This window comes from Pyrus communis, chromosome 1 (genome assembly GCF_041283825.1).
Source record: "Pyrus communis isolate YQ-2024b chromosome 1, ASM4128382v1, whole genome shotgun sequence".
NCBI lineage: Eukaryota > Viridiplantae > Streptophyta > Magnoliopsida > Rosales > Rosaceae > Pyrus > Pyrus communis.
In genome coordinates, this window is record NC_142565.1 from 505001 (window position 1) to 528870 (window position 23870).

Below are 23870 nucleotides of genomic sequence, written 5' to 3' on the forward strand. Positions count from 1 at the left end.
ACTCGGAATTTCAAGAGACTTTACAACCAATGCTCTACCAAGAACGATCCCTGACCGACTTGGCTCTGATACCAATTGTTGAATAAGAAGAGTATCCAAGATAACTCTAATGATCCCAAGAAGAAGAAAAATAGAGCACACTCTTAAAGAAAGCTCACAAAACAAACTAATTAGCAAAGCTTTTCTTATTTAGCTCTAGACTTTGTTTTTCCTTGGATGATATACAATGCTTGGGGACTTGGGTATTTATAGCAAACCAAATGAAAGCTACACCACACACTTAATTAAACTAAGATTATTTGCTACCACACAAAACCCATTAATTGCACCTAATTTTTTCCACTCAACCATACCTAACATTGATTCTACCTAACATTGATTCTCAACACGTTCTTGAGAAGAAGATTATTGTTTTTGTTGGTTTGTGGAAAAAAAAAAAAAAAACATTCGACAATTGTAAACTTGGTCTCCCAAATGAATGAGTTTTTGTTAAATAAGTTCATTACTCAAGCAACTTTTATAATCTTGTTCAGAGTTCAATTATTACTGTTGTGCGACTGACTTAAGATACAAACACAATATCATGATGACTTAAATGTTTACATACGCCGAGAGTATTACTGTATTAATATTCTAAAATAATCATACAAATTTTAACAAGACGTGATTGACTTTTCATCAGTGCTTATGGTGGTCCAAGAACGGACCACCAGTAATAGGGTTGTGTAAAGGATACAGGGATGACGCACGTTTCAAGATTATAGACTTTGGCTGTACACCATTTTCTACTATAGTTTTGGGAAGTAGATCCTAATCTGCAACAAGATCCAACGAACACATAAAGTATCAAATCGAAATCTAGGACGAGGTATCCGAAAGTCAAACACATTATTGCTCCACGATTACGACCCTTCCTTACTAAAAGACGTTTATTAATATGACGAAAACCCGTCAAGATAATCCGGAGCAATGCTCGAGCCATGTCGAGGCCCCTTCAAGTGGCACTCGGACCCCCACCGAGGCCTCTCAAGCACTGCTCGAGCATTGCTCGAGTGGTTAAAACTCCAGAAGGCTTTTAACATGTCATAAAAACATATATTAGAATTTAGACAGCCCAATCCAGTCACCTACCAGCAAATACACACCACAAGTAAGGCGGCCTCCGAAATTTAACGGGCCAAAGGAAACCTGATCTACTGCTCATATTAAGTGGACATGTCTTACCTTCTGGCTAAAACAACAACAAAAGCATCCAACGATGAAAAATGTATGGTGTGAAAGGACCCAGTAACTGGTTGAATTGGCAAACAACTGAGAGAAGTCAAACTCTGTGCTCCTTTCTTGCGGTACTGAAGTGAAAACCATGATTCCTTTGCGTTATTTTGATTCTTTGATTCCTCGATCATTCGAACACCATGATCAAATCCTTCCGAGGAAGCATCATCACTGTGCGTGCCTCCAGTTGATCCAAGGGTGGAAGGATTGTTAACCAAGCATTTGTAGATACTTAAGGTTTGAGAGATCATTCGAAAATCACGTCAAATATCATCTGGCTCCATCCCTAGGGTTGACATGAAGGTTCCTCGATGAGTAGAAGACTCTCTCAGTATTCCTTCCAAGCATGCATGAATAATATAATGGACAATCGTGGTCAAGAACTAGTCATTTAGACATTTTATAAAAACATGAACTTTGATTACTCTGTAAACTACTTGACAATTTGAACGTGCTACATCAATTACACTAGCTTTTCCATTACACTAATTTGTGAAGATTCGATTGAATGAACGTAATTAAGAATAAACAGGATGTCTTATGACTAATTTCATCTGTTAATTAAGCCGATGATCATTACAATCACTTCTCTGAGGCTGCAGGCTCAGCAACTTCTCCTCGGTAAATTCAGCAACCTTCCCCTTGGTAAATTCAGCAACCTTCATCCTTCACGGCCAGCAAGATCAGAACCACCAGCAGCGGATAACTCACGGTGTAAAGCGCGAAATTCATAACCAATTGGGAGAGGAAGGATGCCTTGTGCGTATCGACTTGCCAAGCAACTGCTGCCCCTGCACTCTGTATTCCCGTGTAGAATCCAACATACCTGTACAAAACATGCACAAAATTAATTAAAGTTTTTAGCATCACACTTTGTTCTGTGACTGCCACTAAGGCCACATTTTGTGTGCAGGATTGGATTGGACTCTCCAGTCATGCGCATGAAAAATTGTCTAAACGCACAAAGATCGTTGAGAGATTAAAAACTTGAGAAGCAAGGAATATCCTATTACCTGCTTAGAATTTCAGAGTTATCAGCCAAGGCTCCAATGACCCAGAAAACCATGCTCTGGAACATGGCATCAAGCAACCCGAAACTAAAATACAACACGAACGGTCCTGCGAAAGCAGAGCCGGAGTCCTTAAAATCCAACTTCTCAGGCAAATCGCTTCGAGAGTAGTTGAGCTGGTTGGCAAGTCCGCCAATCCAAATTGCAGTCCCGAGGACACCAACAACGGAAATGCCCACGAAACCCCTAGTCCTCCTGCTTTTGCAGCTGAAATCCATAACGTATCCAATCCCAATGGACCCAAAAATCTCCGCTCCCCAGTAGAACACATTGTTCAATCCTCTAGTCCTCAGATTAAACATAACTTTATTGACGTTGTTGAATAGGTAGGTGTAGAAAAAAATGCTCGACCAAGCTGCCGGGATTATAAGAAGCATTTTCCAGTTTGTAAACAGCTTGGCAATCTCAATGGCCTCAGTCGTAACATCTGAGTACTGAATGTCCGTACATTTAGTCCCGTCGTCCCGGACAATTTTGCGGGGAGGCAGGATAGCGAGGGATAAAAGAGTCCCGATGGACATGAAAACCATGAACCCAATGTAAGTTGCATCGTTGACGGAAGCCGCTTTGCTCCGGTTGTAATTAAGAACAAACGGAATTAGTCCTCCGATGACGCCACCCATATTGTAAATGCTCCAGAAAATCGAGATGTATGTCCCCTTTCGATTCGGGGGAGGGTAGGACGTCATGATGGAACCTTGGCCTGCCCAGAGGAGGCCGGCGCCGACTCCGAGGATTGCTCCGGCGACAATAGCGAAAGCCTGGTGCTTCTGGTGGTTGTAGTAGAGGAATGAGCCGGCGTAGAGGACGTAGGTGGAGCAGGCGGAGAGGAGGGTAAGGCGGGGGCCGAGGATGTTGTAGATGCCGCCGCCGAGGATGCCGAAGATGGCGAAGGTGGTGAAGAGGGCGGTGGAGGCGTTGTTGGAGGCAGTCGGATCGACCTGGCCTCCGCCGCCCATGCCGGAGAGGGCGTTGAACATGCCAGGGCAGCAGAAACAGACCGATCCGATGAGACTCACTTGAACAAAAGGCGAGTTGTACCTGAATTTCGATTGGAGCACCTCCGTGCCTCCCGATTCTTCCACTCCTTCGACATCCATATCCCAGATATCAATTTAACGACTTTTTGAGAATTTGGGAATTCGGCTTTTTTTTCCATTATTCTAAACTAATCTAATTTACTAGAAGCGGGATTTGAGTGGAGAGTGGAAAGCAATAAAATTAAAGGATTTTAACGAAAAGTTTCCGGTACTGTTTATTTTAACAAAAAAATTATATTTTTATTCTAAAAAGTCAATCCTGATACTATTCACTTCGCTATTTATTTTATCTTTATCGTTAAAACTCAAAATTTTCAATTTATTTTCATTAGTTCTTCTATAAAATTACGGATAAAGAGTGATGAACTGACATGTGGCTGTGATTAGCCGATGAATTTAGCTCGGGATGATATTTGTCCGGGACTAATTGCAAGGAGAAATTTTTCCAAGTGCCGGGAACACCATGACACATGGTGTTCCCTCACCCATTAGGATTTGACATCTTGGATATCCTTCAATTTTATATTTCAATAAATAAATAAAACTAAATCCTAATGGGTGGGGGAACACCATGTGTCATGGTGTTCCCGGCACTTGGAAAAATTTCTCAATTGCAAGGGTCAAATCGGATTATAAAACCTTTATCCCGGCGGGACGGGATTTGAATATCCATAAAAAATAATATCTTACTTCAATTTGAATTCAGGGAATCGGTATCATTTGTTAGAATCCTACATAGGTGGAAAGGAATCTTGTATTTTTAATCCCCATGTGGGAAAAACTATACGTCCATGCCACATAGTCCTTGATTCATGGTGTAAGAAAAGAGAGACAAAGTATGAAGAACAAAAACAACTTAGATGTACAAGTGCTACTAAAATAAAGACACTAGCTAGAAATTTTTTAGAGTGACAGAAACATGGTTCGGTACATCAAATGTAATTTTTTTTTTTTTTTTAAGTTTCTAACTGATTGTGTTATTGCACTTATATTTAGTGTATTAGTGTTCCCAACATACAAAAAAATCTCTTTACAAAAGCGGTGTATTCTTTATTATTAAGAGCATGACTCGAAGTTGGGTAAAAAGTGGAAACAATATCGTAACTAACTTAAGCTCCACATCAGCAACGTATAATCCTAGTCTCTTGTTTTTCATAACATCAAATGATTCAATAATTAATTAAACTTCGTTTATGTCTAATTTACAAGCCCAAATAATCGAGTAAGAATAATGTTAAGAAGACTAAATTTTTAAACCAAATATCTTCCTAGCATTACCCATCGAATAATTGTATTTTTTTTCCCCAAGCCTAAGGGAGTAATTGTTAAGTAAGAGTGGCTTGTTGTTTTGAACTTGTTTGGCGTATGGCACAGAAAAGTCTGAATTTGATGTTGATATAACCAGACTGAGATCACCTCTGGATCCCACTGTACGGAGTCAACTGACCAAAGATCTCATCCTTCTATTTTTTATTCTGTAGCCAAGAATCAATTTAAATATAAAAAATTAAAAAATTAAAAAAAAATCATGCAAAACACGGCAAGATGATCGTCTGGTTAGTTGGTTCTGCAAGCTAGGATCCGGAGGCGATCCCAATCCGACATAACCTTCAAACGCAAACGCACATGCCAGATGGTGATGTTAAACACCATTTTCTACTGTAGTTTGTGGAAGTAGATGCTAATCTACCACAAGATCCGATTGTATGGACGTAATTAAGACAAACATTTGGATGGCTTATGACTAATTTCATCTGCTAATTCAGCAACCTTCCCCTTGGTAAATTCCTCCACATCAGCCTCACCTTCATCCTTCACGGCCAGCAAGATCAGAACCACCAGCAGCGGATAACTCACGGTGTAAAGCGCGAAATTCGTAACCAATTGGGAGAGGAAGGATGCCTTGCGTGTATCGACTTGCCAAGCTACTGCTGCCCCTGCACTCTGTATTCCCTTGTAGAATCCAGCATACCTGTACAAAACATGCACAAAATTAAATAAGTTTTTAGCATCACACTTTGTTCTGCGACTGTCACTAAGGCCACATTTCGTGCACAGGATTGGATTGGATTGGATTGGATTGTCCAGTCCTGCGCACGAAAAATTGCCTAAACGCACAAAGATCATTGAGAGAATAAAAAGTTGAGAAGCAAGGAATATCCTGTTACCTGCTTAGAATTTCAGAGTTATTAGCCAAGGCTCCAATGACCCAGAAAACCATGCTCTGGAACATGGCATCAAGCAACCCGAAACTAAAATACAACACGAAGGGTCCTGCAAAAGCAGAGCCGGAGTCCTTAAAATCCAACTTCTCAGGCAAATCGCTTCGAGAGTAGTTGAGCTGGTTGGCAAGTCCGCCAATCCAAATTGCAGTCCCGAGGACACCAACAACCGAAATGCCTACGAAACCCCTAGTCCTCCTGCTCTTGGAGCTGAAATCCATAACGTATCCAATCCCAATGGACCCGAAAATCTCCGCTCCCCAGTAGAACACATTGTTCAATCCTCTAGTCCTCAGATTAAACATAACTTTATTGACGTTGTTGAATAGGTAGGGGTAGAAAAAAATGCTCGACCAAGCAGCCGGGATTATAAGAAGCATTGTCCAGTTTGTGAACAGCTTGGCAATCTCAATGGCCTCAGTTGTGACGTTTGAGTACTGAATGTCCGTACATTTAGTCCCGTCGTCCCGGACAATTTTGCTGGGGGGCAGGATACCGAGGGATAAAAGAGTCCCGATGGACATGAAAATCATTATCCCAATGTAAGTTGCATCGTTGACGGAAGCCGCTTCGCTCCGGTGGTAATTAAGAACAAACGGAATCAGTCCTCCAATGACGCCACCCATGTTGAAAATGCTCCAGAAAATCGAGATGTATGTCCCCTTTCGATTCGGGGGAGGGTACGACGTCATGATGGAACCTTGGCAGGCCCAGAGGAGGCCGGCGCCGATTCCGAGGATTACACCGGCGACAATAGCGAAAGCCTGGTGCTTCTGGTGGTTGTAGTAGAGGAATGAGCCGGCGTAGAGGACATAGGTGGAGCAGGCGGAGAGGAGGGTAAGGCGGGGGCCGAGGATGTTGTAGATGCCGCCGCCGAGGATGCTGAAGATGGCGAAGGTGGCGAAAAGGGCGGTGGAGGCGTTGTTGGAGGCAGTCGGAGAGGGCGTTGAACATGCCAGGGCAGCAGAAACAGACCAATCCGATGAGACTCACTTGAACAAACGGCGAGTTGTACCTGAATTTCGATTGGGGCACCTCCGCGCCTCCCGATTCTTCCACTCCTTCGATACCCATATAATCCTTATCCCAGATGATAAATTTAACGACTTTTTGAGAATTTGATTATGAAGTTCTTCCTTTTGGATGCCAAAGCCAAATGGAATTTGGGAAATCGGTTTTTTTTTTGTTTTGTTCTAGCGATATTCTAAACTAATTTAATTTACTAGAAGCGAGATTTGAGTGGAGAGTGGAAAGCAATAAAACTACGGATAAATGGTGTGATGAACTGACATGTGGTTGTGATTAGCAGATGGATTTAGCTCGGGATGATATTTGTCCGGGACTAATTGCAAGGGTCAAATCGGACAAGGACCCTGGGATTGGACGAAGTGCATAGCAAATGACAATTTCTGGAGTCGAGGCATTTTCTGGGTTTTCAGAAACCAAACCCGGTGTGGGAGAAAGGTCGGATTATAAAACCTTAATCCCGGCGGGACGGGATTTGAATATGCATAAAAAATAATATATTACTTCAATTTGAATTTCATTTAAATTCAGGGAATCGGTATCATTTGTTAGAATCCTATATTAGTGGAAAGGAATCTTGTATTTTTAATTCCTATGTGGGAAAAACCATATGTCCATGCCACACTCTCCTTGATTCATGGTGTAAGAAAAGAGAGACAAAGTATGAAGAACACAAAAACAACTTAGACGGACTAAGCTTCGTACATCAAATGTAATAAATTTTTTTTTTTAAATTTCTGACTAATTGTATTATTACACTTAGTATACCAGACTGTGTTCTCAACATACAAAAAACTCTTTTCACAAAAGCGGTGTATTCTTTATTATTAGGAGCACGACTCCAAGTTCGGTAAAAAGCGAAAACAATATTGTAACTAACTTAAGCACACATCAGCAACGTATAATCCTTGTCTCTTGTTTTTCATAACATCAAATGATTCAATAATTAATTAAACTTCGTTTATGTCTAATTTGCAGGCCCATATAATCGAGTAAGAATAATGCTAAGAAGGCTAAATTTTTAAACCAAATGTCTCCCTAGCATTTACCCATCAATAATTGTATTTTTTTCCCCAAACCTAAGGGAGTAATTGTTAAGTAAGAGTGGCTTGTTGTTTTGAACTTGTTTGGCATATGACACATAAAAATTTAAATTTGCGTTGACATAACTGGACTGAGATCACCTCCAGATCCCAGTCTGCGGAGTCAACTGACCAAAAGATCTCATTCTTCTATTTTTTTCCTGTAGAAAAGATTGGCTCTGCAAGCTGAGATCCGGAGGTGATCTCAATCCGACATAACCTTCAAACGTAAACGCACATGCCAAATGGTGATGTTAAACACCATTTTCTACCATAGTTTTTGGAAGTAGATTCTAATCTACGACAAGGTCAGACAAACACATCAAGTATCAAGTCGAAATCTAAAACTCGTTTGAAAGTGCTTGAGCCCTCTCGATGCCCACAAGCGACACTCAAACCCCCACGAGGCCCCTCTCAAGAACTACTCAAGTGTCGCTTTGAGTGATTAAAAACTCGTTTGAAAGTGCTTTTGAAATGATTGGAATTGTTTTTGGTAAAAATATTTTTGAAACCAATCTTTAGTATAAATCCAAGTGAATCTTAAAAAGATATTTTAAATGCTTTCCTGCAAGAAACACATGTCCAAATCAATCTTGATACTCTACGAAGTAGGGGTGTGGGGGGCTCCGGAACCCAATGGCCCAAAGGAAAACCTGATCCACCTTAAACGTTCACCATTAAACTAGGTGAAAGGACAATATGCAAAATAATGAGTTCCAACCCAAAAATTTTCAGTTCCCTTATATGATTTGGCATCTGTCATTCTCATTGCAAACATTTAGACACCCCTTTAGTTAATCACAGCTCATATTAAGTGGACATGTCCTACCTTCCGGCTAAAACAACAATGAAGCATCCTACGATGAAAAATGTCTAGTGTGAAAGAACCCAGTAACTGGTTGAATTGGCAAACAACTGAGAGAAGTCAAACTCTATGCTCCTTTTTTGCAGTTCTGAAGCGAAAATCCTGATTCCTTCGCATTATCTTGATTCTTTGTCTCCTCGATCATTCGAACACCGTGATCAGATCCTTCTGAGGAAGCATCATCACTGTGCGTGCCTCCAGTTGATCCAAGGGTGGAAGGATTGTTAACCAAGCTTTTGTAGATACTTAAGGCTTGAGATATCATGCCAGCAGGATTATTTGAAGCACTAGGAAGCAACACTGTTGTGCCCTGCAAAACCGTTCATGGAAAAAGAAGGCAGAATACTTTATTAATCAATTAAGCAATCACTAGACGCAGCATATGTTGACCAAAGTTAGAAGGTTTGGTTTTCACCTGTTTCGCGATATTACCAAAGGCATCAACATACTGCTCAGCAATTTTCAAAGCAGCTGCCTGCAAATCAGACCTTAATATTAGTTGCTTTCCTCCACAGATACAAAGCACGCAAAAGGGAGTTTCTAAAATCTATGCACAACATGACCCTTGCTTGTAAGGAAAAACTCTTGGCTCTAGAAGAGGCGATGCAGAAAAGTTTTACGGGGGATGAGCAAAAACAGTAGATCAGAGTGAACAAGGAGAAACAGCGAGAAGTTAAAGAGCCAAGAGTTTTTCCTTATAAGAATGAACAAACGGGTTGAACAGAATGAAGTATTGGCAAAAAGAATGCATCATCTCCCCCAAAATTTCAATAACTAAGATAAAGAGCCCGAGTTTAGCAATATTCTTCCCAACTAATAGTAGGCCTATTTGACAAGATGCAGGAGGGGAAACCATATGATGTCACATATTTTTAGATGAAACATAAGCAAAATAACAGTGTAATCATTGTAGTGGCTGACAAGTGTAATGTGTTCGACATGCAAAATATCTTGCTAACAGTCATGGAGGGTTGAATGGTCTGCAAAGGTGGGAATGTGAATGTGTAATACATACGAAAGTTTGTTGTTTTGCGATTGCTGCATTAAGATGTCAAAAGTTTCTCATGAAGAAAAATGAATTTTCCAATTATACACCTTTTAACAAACATTAACACAACTTGTAGCTGAAGGTGAAGTATCCCAGCTTGAATATTCAAATGCATTGATGGTTTCATAAGAAGCACAATGAAGGGAATTGAAGAACCTCACCTCTGCACCCCCACTTTCCTTGAGAGTCTTTGACACAAGGGAAATTCCTCGAGATGTTGCATTCGCTTTAGCAAGAATGGATTGCGCTTCTCCTGCAAAATGAGAATGGGGAATTCAGTGGAAGAATGTTTGTGTCAAATCTATGCGACTAAAGGACCATGAACATCAAATTAGTCCACAATATTGTATACTACTGGGACTGAATTATTTCAAAGAACTGTATCTACCTTCTGCTGCTAAAATTATAGCACTCTTCTTTCCATCTGCAATATTTATGTTGGCCTGCCTTTCTCCTGTAAAAGATTAGAAAACATTAGTCTCTGCCAGCGCATATTTCTACTTTATAAAGTGACTGAAAATACTTCAGGTAAAGGAAATCCAGAAATTAAAAGAGAATGCCATCATCTGTTTGCAATCATTGGGCTTAACTATAGCATTTCACTGACATGTATAATTGAAATATCAAATAGACATGGAGTTCCTTACCCTCAGACTCAAGAATTTGAGCTCTCTTTTTGCGTTCTGCTTCTGCTTGCATCTCCATAGATTCCCTCACCGCACGAGGAGGAGTTATGTCCTCTAAACAAGTATGAACGGTCAAGCAGTTAGAAAACATCTCTGAAGAAGATGACAAAGAGTATCAGAAGAAAAACCAGAAAGGGATCTCTTACTGATTTCATAGCGGAGGCACTCCAACCCCCAAGCTGACGCAGCCTTGTTGAGAACTGTCTGCAAAATGATGCCACTCATATTATTTCTTAACCTAAAATGTTAGCTTACAAAGAAAATGAGGTTTCATTAAAGCTGCTGAAACAATATTTAAAAAGACAAGTGTGAAGGCATACCCCCATGACCCATCAAACATTTTCTTGTTACCAGAAAATTATCACAGAAATATCATAAAAATACAGGACAAAACACTCTTGTCAGAGACCAAACCAAAATTATTACTCCAAACAAGAAGAATGATTCATTTCCAGAGTATTAATCTTTACAGTTATTAGAAGCAAAAAAAGGAGATAAACATACCACTATCTCATCATTGAGGGATTCCCTTTCCTCAAATGTCTTGTCAAGGGTGATTTTCCCGATAGCAATACGCATGGTAGTCTGTGCAAGCTGAATAGCAGCATTAATAGGATCGTCAACTCCATAGGAGGCCAGCATAGGATCCACAATCTGCACCCGCACAAGAAATAATCGAAAAGAAGCTCTCAGGAACCCAGTAAAGAAACGTACACACAAACCCAATTCGAGAATGTGATATTACCCTAACGTAAAGCACACCATCAATCATAAGGGCGACATTGTCTTTGGTAATGGCAGACTGGTCAGGAACATTGATGACCTCTTCTTTCAGTGAATGCACATAAGCGATTCTATCCACAAACGGAATCAAGAAATGGATTCCAGAAGGCAGAGTCTTGACATACTTTCCGAACCGCTCAATCACAAAGGCCTTCTTCTCAGGCACAATCCGAATGCCCCAATTCTTGGGAGGCGTAATCCCATAGTTTCTACACATACAACCCGAAATAACTCACTCAGACACACAAACTCCACGAACCCATGATTTCAAAAACCACAAAAACGCAAACCCCAAATCAAATCTGCAAGTCATTTCAGATTACCAATAACCCACCAACCCAATACACACAGGAGAGCAAATTACCTGAGATCGCGGCTGCTCCGGTAGTTCCGAATGGCGAGCAGATTGTGCGACGGTGCGAAGGGAGACGGCGACGGAGAGGGGGAGAGAAGTGGGTTCGACTGTTTGAGGATTAATGACGAGCAGGTGGTGAGCGCTCTGACGCCGGCGGATTGGGAAGCGTGGAGGTGCCTCAGAGCTCGCAGCGAGTTGAGGGAATTGAGCTTGAACATACTCATCTTCTTGTCTCTTGGGCGGATTTCAGTGGCGGAAGAATTTGAATGGAGGCTTTTACAGAGGCGAAGACGAAGACGAAGGCGAAGGGTTTTATAAAGCCCTTGTTGTCTTGTTGGAGAATCAAATCTAGCCACTCTCTCCCAGCTTTCTTATTTTCTTGCTCTCCAAGAACAATTCCGCTATTTTCTTCTCATTTTATTTTGTTTACTTTTCGTTTTGACATGTAATTAATTGCGGTATTTACCTGAAAATTTGCTTGGCCAACGGTATTACTATTACCAACACGATTTATCCCAATCTTATGTTTTGTCTAAGAGAAATGTTACCGGACTTTCTCAATGTGGTACTTTTTATATATTATGTCATCTCACGTTTTTAACACAGTATTTTATATTGTTGATACAAAAATAACATTAAAAATATGATGTGATAGAAAATTTATAAAAAATCTCACTTTTAAGAGAGTGCCATTAGTACTTCTCCTCGTTTAATCATCAATATTAGGCTGGCTTCGTTGAACGGGTCTTCCACACGAAGCTCTCAATCAACGCTTGTAGCAAAGCCTAAATCGTGTAAGAGCGTTGATCGAGAGTTTCGTGAGGACTAAGCTTTGTTACTTCAATAATTATATAATACAACCGATTGCAGCAAAAAATTTAAATTAACAAGCAAAACCTAGTCTGCAACAATAGAGAACAAGCTAAAAAAAAAATAGTGATAGAATGCTTGTTAATGATCAAAACAGGGAAAGTGGAGAGCCGATGAAACGTGTTGGAGCATTGACTGAGAACTTTGTGGGGAAGGCGGTAACTGTTAAAGGGTGGGGGAACGAAGGAGGAGGAAGAAGGGGGAAATAGAGGACTAGTAAAAGATACAACGGTAATGATATCTTAAATCAATCATATACTGTTACACTAGCGATATCTCTCCAATTACGGTATCATCTTACCAACTTCAAGCTCAAGATGGGCTATTGGCACTGGTTGAGATTGCACGTCGCAGCTCAACTCTTCCAAACTCAAAAATCTAATTAGCACATCTTTTCACATCCATACTAATAGACCAGCAATTATAACAACAACAACAACCAAGTCTTAGCCCATTAAATACGGTTGGCTGTATGAATCCTAGAACGCCACTGCCCTCGCTTTTGCGCTAATTGCAATTGTGTGTCCTTTACAAAACATATTGACTGCATACAGGAATGAAGCACATAATATTGCTAATTGGTTTCACATTTCCAATTTCATTTGAAAGAAGCACAGGAATAACCGGTGCAAAGGGCGCCGGTGCTGCTGTAAGGGAAGAGAGAAACCGGCCGACTGGGTGGCAACTCGGGGATTTGTCTCTCCATGCAAAGAAACTCCACCACTTCCTCCATACAAGGCCTACCTTTGGTCACATTCACAGTGCAGAGCAACCCTATTTGCATAACCCTAATTGCTTGCTCCAAATTTATCACAGTGCCCATCCTCTTATCCACTACCCTCACCCTCTCATCAATCTCATGCATTCTCCATGCAAAATCCAACAGATCCCTCTCCTCTACTGGCCCCGAATCCGCCTCCAATCGCCGTCTCCCACCGACCACTTCCAACACAAACAGACCAAACTCGAAAACATCCGCACTTTGGCTCACTGCGGACTCAAACCTTCTTGATTCTGCACCACTTAGCACAAACCCGAAATCGCCTAAAACAGCCCGGAAACTGACGTCAAGAAAGACACTAGTTGTCTTCAAGTTCTTGTGGGATAATTGTTTGGAGTGCAAGAAACTGAGGGCGTCAGCCACATCTTTCACAACCTTGAACCGCCGCGTCCACGGAAGCACCCCTACCCCAAACAACCATTTATCAAGGCTTCCATTTGGGAAAAACTCATACACAACCATGGTTTCCTTCTTGTCTTGACACCACCCTCGGATTGGAACCAGATTCGGATGCCTAACCCAGCTAATCCCCTTTATTTCCTTGAAAAGTCTCCGCCTATCTAGCCCTTCCGAGCTCAAAAACAGAGAAGAAAACCGCTTCACAGCCACCTGACAACCATTCAAAAGCTTCCCTCTATAGTACACGCCTCTTTCGCTGCTACCAAGAATTTCGTACTCGCTGAAGGACTGAGTGGCCAAGGAAATTTCGGAGATTGTGAAGTATCGAGGCTTGTTCGGAGGCCTCGGTCTCTGCTTCTTCTCCGGCAACACAACAGGAGCGTCTGATATTCCGGCGGTTTTGCGCCTGCCGCTATAGTACAGACTAGCCACCACAGCCAGAGCCAAAACCACCACAGCAATGAAGATTAAGAAAGTGCCGCGAGGCTCAGCGCTCGCGGCACTACTTCCTCTGCCAGTCACAATTATGTTACTCTCGCACGCTTCCATCGACGGCATCCAGAGAAAAGCTTGACTAGTGGAGGTGAAGTTCCACGAGAGGACGCTGTGGATTTGCGTGTGGTTCCCTGTTGAAGCAGAGAATCCGACAAACATGTACTCGTTGAGAAATGGTGAGAGATCAAGAGGGCCAGAGAAGATTGGTTTTCGTGGCGGGTGATTAGTACTGTCGTCTGATCCTAAACGAATTTCCATCCAACGGTTCGGACCGTCGTAGCTAATCCACGCTCGGTGGACTGAGCCGTCGTTGAGAAATACACCAACGTCGGATGCGTTGATTGTTTCGGTGGAGACAATTGTTCCCAAGTTGATTCCAACATGGTTGTCATTCGGGTCTCCGAATTCAGGGTTGAGACGGGTGTCAAACTCGACTGCAACCGCCTTGTAATCATCCTCACAAGCGTCGTTAAGCATGGCGAGCCACGGGCCAGGCCTTCCGACAGTGAACTCGTCAGGGACAATGATGAAGGTGAGGCCACTACCACCATGATCAGAAGCGTTTAAATTGGAACCGTTGTGGAATTGGAAAGAAAATGTTGTTTGAAAAGAAGCAGGCGATTGAGTGTGAGGGTCGAGGAGTCGGATGGGAGAGGAGTAGAGGGCTCGGCCTGCTTGCTGTCTTAGATGATGGATATCATCGCTGCCGTTGACGTCGGAGTACTGATCATGATCATCGGGGATTTGTATGGCTGACGATGAGCTTGAGATTTTGGCACTGCCTAGGAGCCTTACATCTTCCAAAACTCTGGGGTTTTTGACAAAGTTAAAATCTTGGAAATTGAGATGCTTCGTCACGTTAACAACAGGTCCATTAAAATGGTGCTTCTTCTCCCTACCTTGAACAAGAACAAGATAAGCCGAGCATGTCAACCACAAGAAGTAGTACTTGTAGGTGCAGCAACCCATTTCCGCGGCGGCGAAGGAGAATTCCAACAAATTTCCTCCGTGCAGAACGTCGCCGGAAATCGTCTCACGAAGTTGGAATCTTCGGTCGAGCACGTCTCTATTAAAAGAGTGAAGACAAGTGAGTGAAATATTTGGGTGGACAAGCTTGAAGTGGTACTTATTGTGATAAGTACGTAAGGACGTTGGAGGCCTACATGGGTGGCTTTTTTATTCGTTTAATTATTGATTGATCATTGACGGATACTGGCAAATATGCGGGTAAGATACAAAAGCAAACAAGTTAATCTAATTGATTAGGACGCATCGTGGTGCATTTTTGCGGTGTTGATCATTCTCAATAATTATCACTAGATAAGTTCAAATTTCGAAATTGCGCCTTAATCTATTAAACTACCAAATTAATCTAAAGCAATCAATGGGCCGTGGGATTATGATAGCTATTATATATATCACACCATTTTCTATAAATGGACTCGTTTGAAAGTACTTTTAAAATGATTGAAAATGTTTTTGAAACTAATTTTTAGTACAAATGAAAGTGAATTTTGAAAAAAAAAAAACATTTTAGGGCTTCATGTAAGAAGAAAATAAATGGTACTTCATGTAGGAAATACATTAAGTGCTTTTAAAACCAAAAACATTTTTTTTCTAGAAGCACTTGTAATCATTTTAATTGCAATTCCGTACAAACCTATATATTTCGAGAGTTGTCTTTGGTTAAATGGAGAAAGATTATGATGGTTAATCAAGTGGATCTATGAGAATATAAAAAAAAATTGTTCTTTTTATCGTTGTGAGACATTTCTACCTAGAATTTTTCAGCTACGATGGAGATGGCTTTTGGGTCCATGGATGTGATGTGCTTAATTATGTTATTTTCCCTCTACTCAGACTTCTTCCACAGCCACCAATTTTTCTTTCATTTCTTTTTGGGTGGTGCTATTTCACTCTTTTTATCTTCTGCATACCTCTTAATTCACGGTACTTAATTATGTTCTTTTCCCTCTACTTAGACTTCCTTCCACAGCCACCAATTTTTCTTTCATTTCTTTTTGGGTGATGTTATTCGCACTCTCTTTTTATCTTATGCATACCTCTTAATCATCGGTCATCAAATCCAATAAATAAAAAATAATCAAATGATGAAAATTAATGAAGTGTGTGAGATAAAATGAGGTGTATGAGTAGCACCACCTTTCTTTTTTTGTTCTTTGTCGCGTTGTTGTAGACCGCCAAACCATATAAACAATAAAACAAACGAAATATCATCAAGGCATAACTAATTAGTGCATAGGGCATATACGTATGGTAAATAATAGCACCAATAATTCATCTAAATATTTTGATTAGGCATAACTAATTAGTGCATGCTTTCGTTTTTTGGCATCAAGAGGATTAGGCATAACTAATTTAATTAGTTCATGCTTTCTTTTTTTTGGCATCAAGAGGAAGGGTGAAGTCCTACAAATATTTCGATTTTGGGACATTCTTTTGTGGAGAGTTGCTTGTACAGAACAAATTCATCGTCACTTGGTGTCTTGATCTAACCCTAATTTAATTGAAATAGAATACTACTGTAATTGAGAACTCATTCTATGTAAGTCATTCTCAACTTAATTGTAAGACGTCGTTGGTAATAATTCATCAATGACTTTCAAATCTTGTAAAACAGCTGGTCTTCTCGACCGATAGCCATTAGTACTAATTAGTTTCAAAAACAAAAATTTAGATTCAAGAAGTTTACCAGTGATGGTCGGGTGGTGTATGTGGGGAGGTCCCGTGATTGGGAACTTGCAGAGGGCTCGGTTCTGTGAGCTCGTCGATAAGTTCATGCTTTGTACATCACATTGGACTTCAATATACCGCACCAACGACGGGGACGGAGTACCAAAAAGGGGATATCAGAACATCCAAATAGGTAATGACAATTAAGCAGTAGGAACAAAAGTTATCACCCAATATATTTAGGTCCAACAGAAAACCAAAACCTAAAGAAATATTACTTTTGAACACAAAATTATCGAATCCAAATTCAACCAAACTTATAAAAGTCGTCCACATGAACTCTCGAACAAAAGGAATAACTAGCCAATTCGATGAAGAAATTAAACTACATTCAGAAAGTACGCAAAACAAACACACTTCATTCATCTATAAGGATGGTTCCCCTCTCGCTCACATAGATACCATCAAGAAACTTCCTGATATCCTTGTTCTTGACATGGCATTTCTGTCGAAACAAATACAATATGTAAGGTATCAGCAAGTGAGCACAGCATTATACATGATAAATATTGCGTCTGCATAGAGAGAGAGGGAGAGATAAAAACTAGATCAATAGAGTGGGGAGAGAGGAGGGGACCTGGTTGATCAGGGCACAAGACCGAGAAACAAGCTCGATATCATTTCCATCCAAGATCAGCTCATCCTTGACCTTCTCAGATCGGGTGATGGAAACACCATCAAGCATATCCACCTTTCTCACCTGATTGAGCAAGCACACAAATCATCAAGACAAATAGACTAGAAAGCACAACATTACCAAATACTAAAAGTTGTTTCATGTTTAAAAGGTAAAAACAGTTTAACCTAACCTATAACATATTCATTAATAATATACAACCGCGATCTTGCAATCAGACACAAACTTTTCATTTCTCATAACCATGTCATTTGGCTCTTTATATTCCCATGAAATAATTGCCAACACCTTATTGCATTCAAAGAGGGCGAAAATCACCAAAGTCTAGCAGAAAAATGAATGTAAATGGTAAAATCCTAATTGGACTTAAATTAAGAATACGGGCTACTACCCTGTGGACTTAACATAAAACACGAATCAAGCAATAACCAGAAACGGACATATTTCTACAACAACGATAGGAAAGATTCATTCTTTTGGTGTCGATTGCCATGGAAAATGTCGATATGCTATAGGCAGGGACTACATTACATATGCCATCTTCAAGAACTAAATTACACCAATGACAGTGAGGACTACAATATCTAATGTTGCCTTATGCATAACACGCAACCAAGCATTCAGTCGAACAAAAATTAAGTAATCACGACAAGCATGCCCAATCTAAACTCAAACCCGAAATAAAAAGCATACTATCACCACAGTTAGTGCAATTCGACAATATCAACAGGAAAATAATCTTAAATCTCAGCCTAAAATCGTAATGAAATCTCACATACAAAATCAACTTTCACAATTCAAATAGTTGCGACAAATCATCGAGCACATAAAAACCCAAAATGCACAACAAACAATCAAACTCCAATAACCACAAAAACAAATCAAACCCAGTTAAAATCTGGCAAAAGGGTGCAAAAAGGTACCTTCTTTTCACCCAAAAAGTTACGGATCTCGATCGCCTTGGCCTCATTAGTGATGGAGGCATTGATGGGAAAATGAGCATACACGAAACGCATCTTGTAGCGGTACCCCTTGGTGACTCCGGTGATGAGATTTCCGACGTGGGAGAGGGCGGTGCGGATGGCGGCGCTGGTTTTGCGGGTGCCGAACCAGGCCTCGACCTTCAGCTTCCGCTTTCCGGTCTCCTCGTCGGTGACGAGCTGAAAGTCCAAGTTCAAGTGCTTGAAGTTGCGGATAAGCTTCCCGCGAGGACCTTCGACTTCGATCATCTTGGCGTGGACCTTGATCTTGACACCGTCGGGGATGTCCATGGTCTCGGAGGAGAGGATGGTCTTCATCTCCGCTGCTCCGGTTGTTTATCTCTCTCTCTCTCTCTCTCTCGCTCTGCGGCTCCGGTTGGTGTGTGAGTGTGATTTGGGCGAGGCAGGAAACCCTAACCTCTTGTCAAATGTATAAATAAGAATGTTAAACCCTAGGACTTATTCTTGTATGGGCCGGGCCGGTCGTAGCTCATAGAATGAAGGTGATATCGAATTGGGCTTTATTTTTAAATTATAGTACAAGCTGGGCCTGTCAAGTTTTTTTTTGAAAACTGGAAATATATTACCAGGGCAAAGATGCCAGAGAGATACAAGGAAAGCCTACACCGAGGCCAACAAGCACCAAAGCAATAAAAAAACCAAGCAGTGAAGGAGATATGGAGAAAGACACTAGAACTGGGTTCAAGTGTGACCCCTACAACTGCCACCATAGATCAAGGGGGACAAGGTGGGCCTGTTAAGTTAAGAAAAATGAAAACTAATGAAAATGATTTGAAAACTTTGAGTTTTAATTAAAATGACAAAAATGTGATGTAAGTGAATAGTACCAGTAGTGACTTTTTACAGTAAAAATATCGTTTTCGTTAAAAGTGAACAATACCGAAAGTGTTTTGTTAAAATTCCCAAGAAAATTGGTGTGTAGATTGATTAGGTTCAAGTGGTAAAGGTTTTGGGCTCTTCCAAAATAGTATAATTATTTACGGCTTATTTGGGATTGGCTTCTCGAAACTTTTACTTGCGAAAAAAGAAAATTATTGAAACTTTTTTGAAAAAGAACCAATGCTTCCCTAATTCATTAGCAGTTTCATGTTTTTCTGTGAAACGCAATCAAAACTTTAGCGAGAGCTCATTGTATCTGATTGATAGAAATTTAAATCAGAGAAATCCTAACAACGTTGCCTCTAATTTTTGTATTTAGATATTTTCACTTCTTCACATGACATGTGTCATTTTTTTTACATAAACTGACCGTCACCATTAATTTATAGCCAAAAACATTGAAGGTATCGTTTTTATGTAAAATAGTGTCATTTGAATTTAATTAAAATAGTGTTCATGAAAAGTTAGTGAGTGAGTTTGTGTGAATAAATTAGAGGTTTTAGGGACTAAGCTGCATATCAATTTTTTTTTCCATCGTATTAAATAAATTATAAATGAATTAAGGAACAAAAATAAAATGAATTTAGAGCTAAAAAAATGAGAGTGTAAATATCACCATTCTAGAAAATTGATACAAAAATCTTCTGGAAAATCAAAGAGTTTCCAATGGCTCAGATTAAATATATACTCTAAATGGGGTCCAACCAGAAGGATCATTTCATATAAGAAATTAAGAATTGCACATATGAGGAGACATTCGTGATTCACTCGAAACGAATTATGTAATTTCTAAGATATCTAGCAGTCTAACCAACTTATGAGATTGAATTTGTGAATTTTTTTTGTTTTGCACGAATATGGTTCTTTGTGTTCTTTTTTTCCAAGTATTTCATTAGTTTTTAGGGACTCTCTATCAAATTCAAATTGATTAAAAGACGAAAATAAGGAATACAGGTGTTATGTTTTGATTTTCAAAAAAAAACTACCTGGACGATATCTCATAATAGCCTTAGCTTTATACAATGTGTTTGAACTTTCCCGCATAATAACGTGTGACCAACTAAAAAACAACGTCACGTGTCTTAGTTGCATAGTTCTTCTCGAGAAGTGTCGGATTTATTGATTAAGCATTAAAACTGATATGTTTTATCATAGTTTGGTATTCGATATTCTTGTTGCATGATTAACAACACAGAGTGACAGAAAAGGGCAGGGCACTGATAAGAGCCATCGACGTACAAAGGCTGAGAGCGTAGTAGCATTGGCTGTGACTGACTGACACAGAGAGGTTCCTAACAACGAATATCTATATGGCATCTGTACCCATCTGTGAGGGACACAGACTGACCTAATTCGATTTCCATTTCCTATGTGCATTTCCATTCATTTCTTTCGTTCTTTCTCTCTTTCAATGTGTTTTGGGAATCATCGCACCATACAAATAGTCAATCATAATCTCACTTAATGCATTTTCGTTTGATTCTTCTCTCCATATATTGATATCATCAATCAAATACAAAGTGAGTCATTGAGACCAGTTGATCAGGGTAGTCTATTCAGCCATTTGCACCTTAATTTGATCCATCACATACATAGAGTTAATTAGATTTAGGCACTATTTTAAAAACATCCGTCTAGTGCAGCCTAGGTCCCGTCTAAGCGCTAGTTGGCTGGTCACCGTCCTGATTAATGTCTAGGCATTTGAAAATTAAGAAAAGACATCTTGACCTGCTGAGGCGCCTGCCTAGACCGCCTACAAACCCGCCTAGGTCACGACTCACTTAGATAGAAAATAGATCACTTTCATGTTGGATTTTATTTTTTCAATAAATTGTAAGAGACTTGTTACATACTTAAATGAACACACATTATATCTTTGTTCCCCACGTTTTCATTATGTTTCAATACTTCATAATATATATGTCATTCTATTTTGTAGTTTATGATCAAATTATATATACCAGGCAGTGTTTTCGGCCTTTTGCACCCTAGTTCGACACCATCAGATATATTGAGAGCTGTTAAGGTATTGGCCAGTTGGTAAGGCCGCGTGTCTGACTTATCGCCTTCTAAAAACGAGAGAGCTATCAAGAGACTAGAGAGACGGGCATGGAAATGGGGTTTGTGAAAAAATGGTTCAAGTGGTCACAGCTAGTGTTGGCCATGTTGATGGTGCAGATATTTGTGACAGGGATGCAATTGCTTTCCAAAGTTGCACTGAGTGAAGGAACCTTCATTTTGGCACTCATCGCGTACCGGCACATCTTTGCCGCCATTTGTGTCGCCCCTTTCGCCTTCTTTCTTGAAAGGTTTTTGTTCTTTGCTAGCTCACATTCTTCCTGTGATTTCTCGTGTCTTTTTCTTTGCATACTCTGAGTGTTTTTTGTGGCATTTTTTTGCAGAAAGAAAGAAAAAAAAAAGGTTAGGTTGGTGTGTTTGGTTCTGGCTCTTTGTCAATGCCTTAACTGGGTAAGCCTTGTTTGGTATTGTTTGATTTTGCTTCGAGTTTGGTATTTGTTATTTTAAATCACTTGAAAAGTGGAAATTCAAAGATTAAATGCATTCCTTAGAAGTATGGCCAAAGAACCAAATCACAACAAAATGTAAATTGCACAAAAGTAGACTACTTCTTCATATGTATTGATCAAACTGCAGTATCACAATAGCAATGGGATTGTATTACTACGGCCTTCGGGACACCACGCCTGCATATGCCACCAACTTCCTCAACTTAATTCCGGTAGCTACTTTCGTGCTTTCCATCGTAACCCGGTAGATATCTACATATTGTGATGGAAACTCCATAACCTAAGTTATTTCCGTGTGCCCCTTTTTTGTTAGCAATGTGTTTAAAAAGATATTTCTATTTTTATGTTTGAATGGTTGTAGCATAGAGAAACTGAACCTGCAAACTAGGGCAGGCAAGATCAAGACTTTTGGGGTAATTGTATGCGTGGGAGGGGCCATAACTGCGAGCCTTCACAAGGGAAAGGCGTTTTATATGTGCCAGCACAGTAATCACCCTCATCGATACACTGTAAATACATCTGATGCTCATTGGACTCGAGGCACTTTCATGCTCGCAGGTAGCTGCCTGTCCTATTCTGCATGGTTCATAGTCCAAGTATGTATTCGAAATTGACACTAAGTTCTATTTTTTTTGTCACGGTGATTAGCGATATTGTAAACCTGTTTGATATTTGTATCTTTCTCAACAGGATAAGTTTCTGAAATTATTCCCTCTGAAATACTGGGCAACAATGTTAATGTGCCTCATGGCGGCCGTGCAATCAACAGTCATAGGCTTATGTATGGACAGACGGGCAGCTTCATGGCGGTTAGGGTGGAATTTGCAACTCGGTACTATAATTTATTCGGTAAGCTGCATTGGTTTGTTATCTTGGTTGAAATATAGGATAAGTTGTAGGCTAGCTGCATACTAAACGAAGCAAATTAAATTGCATAGGGAGCACTAAACACAGCTGCAACATTCTGCTTACTTTCATGGGCCATCTCAGTCCAAGGACCTCTGTATCCTCCCATGTTCAACCCATTGTCTCTAATTTTGGTTGCCTTATCGTCAGCTCTCATACTCGGCGAAGAGATCAGAACCGGAATGTATGGTTCATATGGTTTGTTAAGTATTTTTTGTATGTCAAAATTTTGTTACATTACGCCAAAAATGTCAATCAAATACTTTGCTTGAACTCAAAATTGTGCAGCTTGTTGGGGATGGTTATGATCATAGTTGGGCTGTACTCATTTTTGTGGGGTAAAAGAAACGAAAGGAAAGCCTCAGCTTTGCCAGACTCACAAGTTCAGCCAGAACCGGCAAAAACAAACGATGAGCCGGCCGCCACAGGGTCACAGTTGACAGCTGTTGACCAGTTCACTATCACGGAGGTGGCGTTGATAGATGCTGAAGGAAGTAGTGATAAACACAGAAGAAAAAGCCTAGGGATATCAGGATTCTGTTTCAAATGAGATCGATTCCTATAACTAATTTTAAATAAAATGGTTAGTAAACTAAATTTATGTCAAGATTTAAGAGAGACGGGCATCTAATGCCATTAAAAGTCGAATAATTCATTATATATCGTAATTTATCTTGTCAGTTATCTGATGTAGGACTTTGTATTCTTAAACTAATTATGCATCTCAAAACATTATATAAGGATTCAACATACAACAAAATAAAATTAATTAGTACATAAACTAAGGAAAGCATCTCTAATAATTTCATGAACTTCTGATGAGTTAAGAGCAATGTAACAGTAAACTAACTCCTCCATATCATTCCAATCACAAACTCCCTCGGACTGAATCATCTCCCGTATCGATTCTCTTATATCAAAAATCGGGTCTTTACTGTGCTTGACCACACACACACTACCTGCAAAAACACCACAAACATCTTCAGGCAAGCTTGCTGAAAGGCTGATTCTGTTATTCCATCTCTGCTGCCCTTTCTTTTCTCTCTTCTCGTTGTGTTCTTCAGTGACATACATGGCTCCTGTAGAAAAATTCTTGGAACGAAGCTATTGAGTAGCCAGCAAGAAGTTGACAATTTGTAGTGGCATTCAGTCACTGCGAGACATGAGT

At 40.1% G+C, this 23870-nt stretch overlaps 5 protein-coding genes and 1 pseudogene across 9 annotated transcripts; 1 reads left to right on the plus strand and 5 right to left on the minus strand.

Moving 5' to 3' along the window:
- Positions 1-1673: 1673 nt before the first annotated feature.
- LOC137721518 (UNC93-like protein 1) lies at positions 1674-3520 on the minus strand. The gene is made up of 2 exons (XM_068460611.2): positions 2289-3520; positions 1674-2101 (listed from the first exon to the last, which is right to left on the minus strand). Exons 1-2 carry the CDS (start codon positions 3443-3445, stop codon positions 1927-1929), a joined length of 1332 nt encoding a protein of 443 aa, XP_068316712.2. The 5' UTR covers positions 3446-3520; the 3' UTR covers positions 1674-1926.
- Positions 3521-4974: 1454 nt separating this feature from the next.
- Positions 4975-6830, minus strand: LOC137721458 (UNC93-like protein 1; annotated as a pseudogene). Its single transcript, XR_015960418.1, has 2 exons — positions 5554-6830; positions 4975-5357 (listed from the first exon to the last, which is right to left on the minus strand). The product of XR_015960418.1 is annotated as an UNC93-like protein 1 (transcript).
- A 1599-nt stretch (positions 6831-8429) lies between these two features.
- On the minus strand, positions 8430-12001 carry LOC137720719 (uncharacterized). The gene is made up of 9 exons (XM_068459825.2): positions 11462-12001; positions 11060-11306; positions 10819-10968; positions 10461-10518; positions 10276-10368; positions 10017-10082; positions 9790-9881; positions 8996-9055; positions 8430-8890 (listed from the first exon to the last, which is right to left on the minus strand). Exons 1-9 carry the CDS (start codon positions 11674-11676, stop codon positions 8648-8650), a joined length of 1224 nt encoding a protein of 407 aa, XP_068315926.2. The 5' UTR covers positions 11677-12001; the 3' UTR covers positions 8430-8647.
- Positions 12002-12539: 538 nt separating this feature from the next.
- LOC137720227 (L-type lectin-domain containing receptor kinase VIII.2) lies at positions 12540-15184 on the minus strand. The gene has a single exon (XM_068459268.2). The coding sequence runs from the start codon at positions 14964-14966 to the stop codon at positions 12921-12923; it is 2046 nt and encodes a 681-aa protein (XP_068315369.2). The 5' UTR covers positions 14967-15184; the 3' UTR covers positions 12540-12920.
- A 1718-nt stretch (positions 15185-16902) lies between these two features.
- LOC137720038 (large ribosomal subunit protein uL6) lies at positions 16903-18793 on the minus strand. The gene is made up of 3 exons (XM_068459036.2): positions 18312-18793; positions 17329-17451; positions 16903-17196 (listed from the first exon to the last, which is right to left on the minus strand). The coding sequence occupies exons 1-3, from the start codon at positions 18684-18686 to the stop codon at positions 17110-17112; spliced, it is 585 nt and encodes a 194-aa protein (XP_068315137.2). The 5' UTR covers positions 18687-18793; the 3' UTR covers positions 16903-17109.
- Positions 18794-21253: 2460 nt separating this feature from the next.
- LOC137720949 (WAT1-related protein At1g09380-like) lies at positions 21254-23391 on the plus strand. Of its 4 annotated transcripts, none has more exons than XM_088690492.1 (7): positions 21254-21577; positions 21671-21737; positions 21924-22040; positions 22158-22392; positions 22487-22645; positions 22735-22886; positions 22991-23391. In XM_088690492.1, the coding sequence occupies exons 3-7, from the start codon at positions 21937-21939 to the stop codon at positions 23250-23252; spliced, it is 912 nt and encodes a 303-aa protein (XP_088546618.1). In that variant the 5' UTR covers positions 21254-21577; positions 21671-21737; positions 21924-21936; the 3' UTR covers positions 23253-23391. The 4 variants fall into 4 exon arrangements, with proteins under 4 accessions (XP_088546618.1, XP_088546607.1, XP_088546598.1 ...); XM_088690481.1 differs by having other exon boundaries at positions 21268-21577; positions 21675-21737; positions 22735-22900; XM_088690472.1 differs by having other exon boundaries at positions 21273-21577; positions 21675-21737.
- Positions 23392-23870: the final 479 nt, after the last annotated feature.

Coding starts and splice junctions, on each gene's coding strand:
- LOC137721518 (XM_068460611.2), bottom strand. CDS start 3,445: ATGGATGTCGAAGGAGTGGAAGAATCGGGAGGCACGGAGGTGCTCCAA. Junction 2,102..2,288: donor AACTCTGAAATTCTAAGCAG/GTAATAGGATAT, acceptor TGTTTTGTACAG/GTATGTTGGATTCTACACGG.
- LOC137720719 (XM_068459825.2), bottom strand. CDS start 11,676: ATGAGTATGTTCAAGCTCAATTCCCTCAACTCGCTGCGAGCTCTGAGG. Junction 9,882..10,016: donor TATAATTTTAGCAGCAGAAG/GTAGATACAGTT, acceptor CTCATTTTGCAG/GAGAAGCGCAATCCATTCTT. Junction 8,891..8,995: donor TTGGTAATATCGCGAAACAG/GTGAAAACCAAA, acceptor ACGGTTTTGCAG/GGCACAACAGTGTTGCTTCC.
- LOC137720227 (XM_068459268.2), bottom strand. CDS start 14,966: ATGGGTTGCTGCACCTACAAGTACTACTTCTTGTGGTTGACATGCTCG.
- LOC137720038 (XM_068459036.2), bottom strand. CDS start 18,686: ATGAAGACCATCCTCTCCTCCGAGACCATGGACATCCCCGACGGTGTC. Junction 17,452..18,311: donor ACTTTTTGGGTGAAAAGAAG/GTACCTTTTTGC, acceptor TTGCTCAATCAG/GTGAGAAAGGTGGATATGCT. Junction 17,197..17,328: donor CTTGTGCCCTGATCAACCAG/GTCCCCTCCTCT, acceptor TTGTTTCGACAG/AAATGCCATGTCAAGAACAA.
- LOC137720949 (XM_088690472.1), top strand. CDS start 21,378: ATGGAAATGGGGTTTGTGAAAAAATGGTTCAAGTGGTCACAGCTAGTG. Junction 21,578..21,674: donor TTCGCCTTCTTTCTTGAAAG/GTTTTTGTTCTT, acceptor TTTTGCAGAAAG/AAAGAAAAAAAAAAGGTTAG. Junction 22,887..22,990: donor GAAGAGATCAGAACCGGAAT/GTATGGTTCATA, acceptor AAAATTGTGCAG/CTTGTTGGGGATGGTTATGA.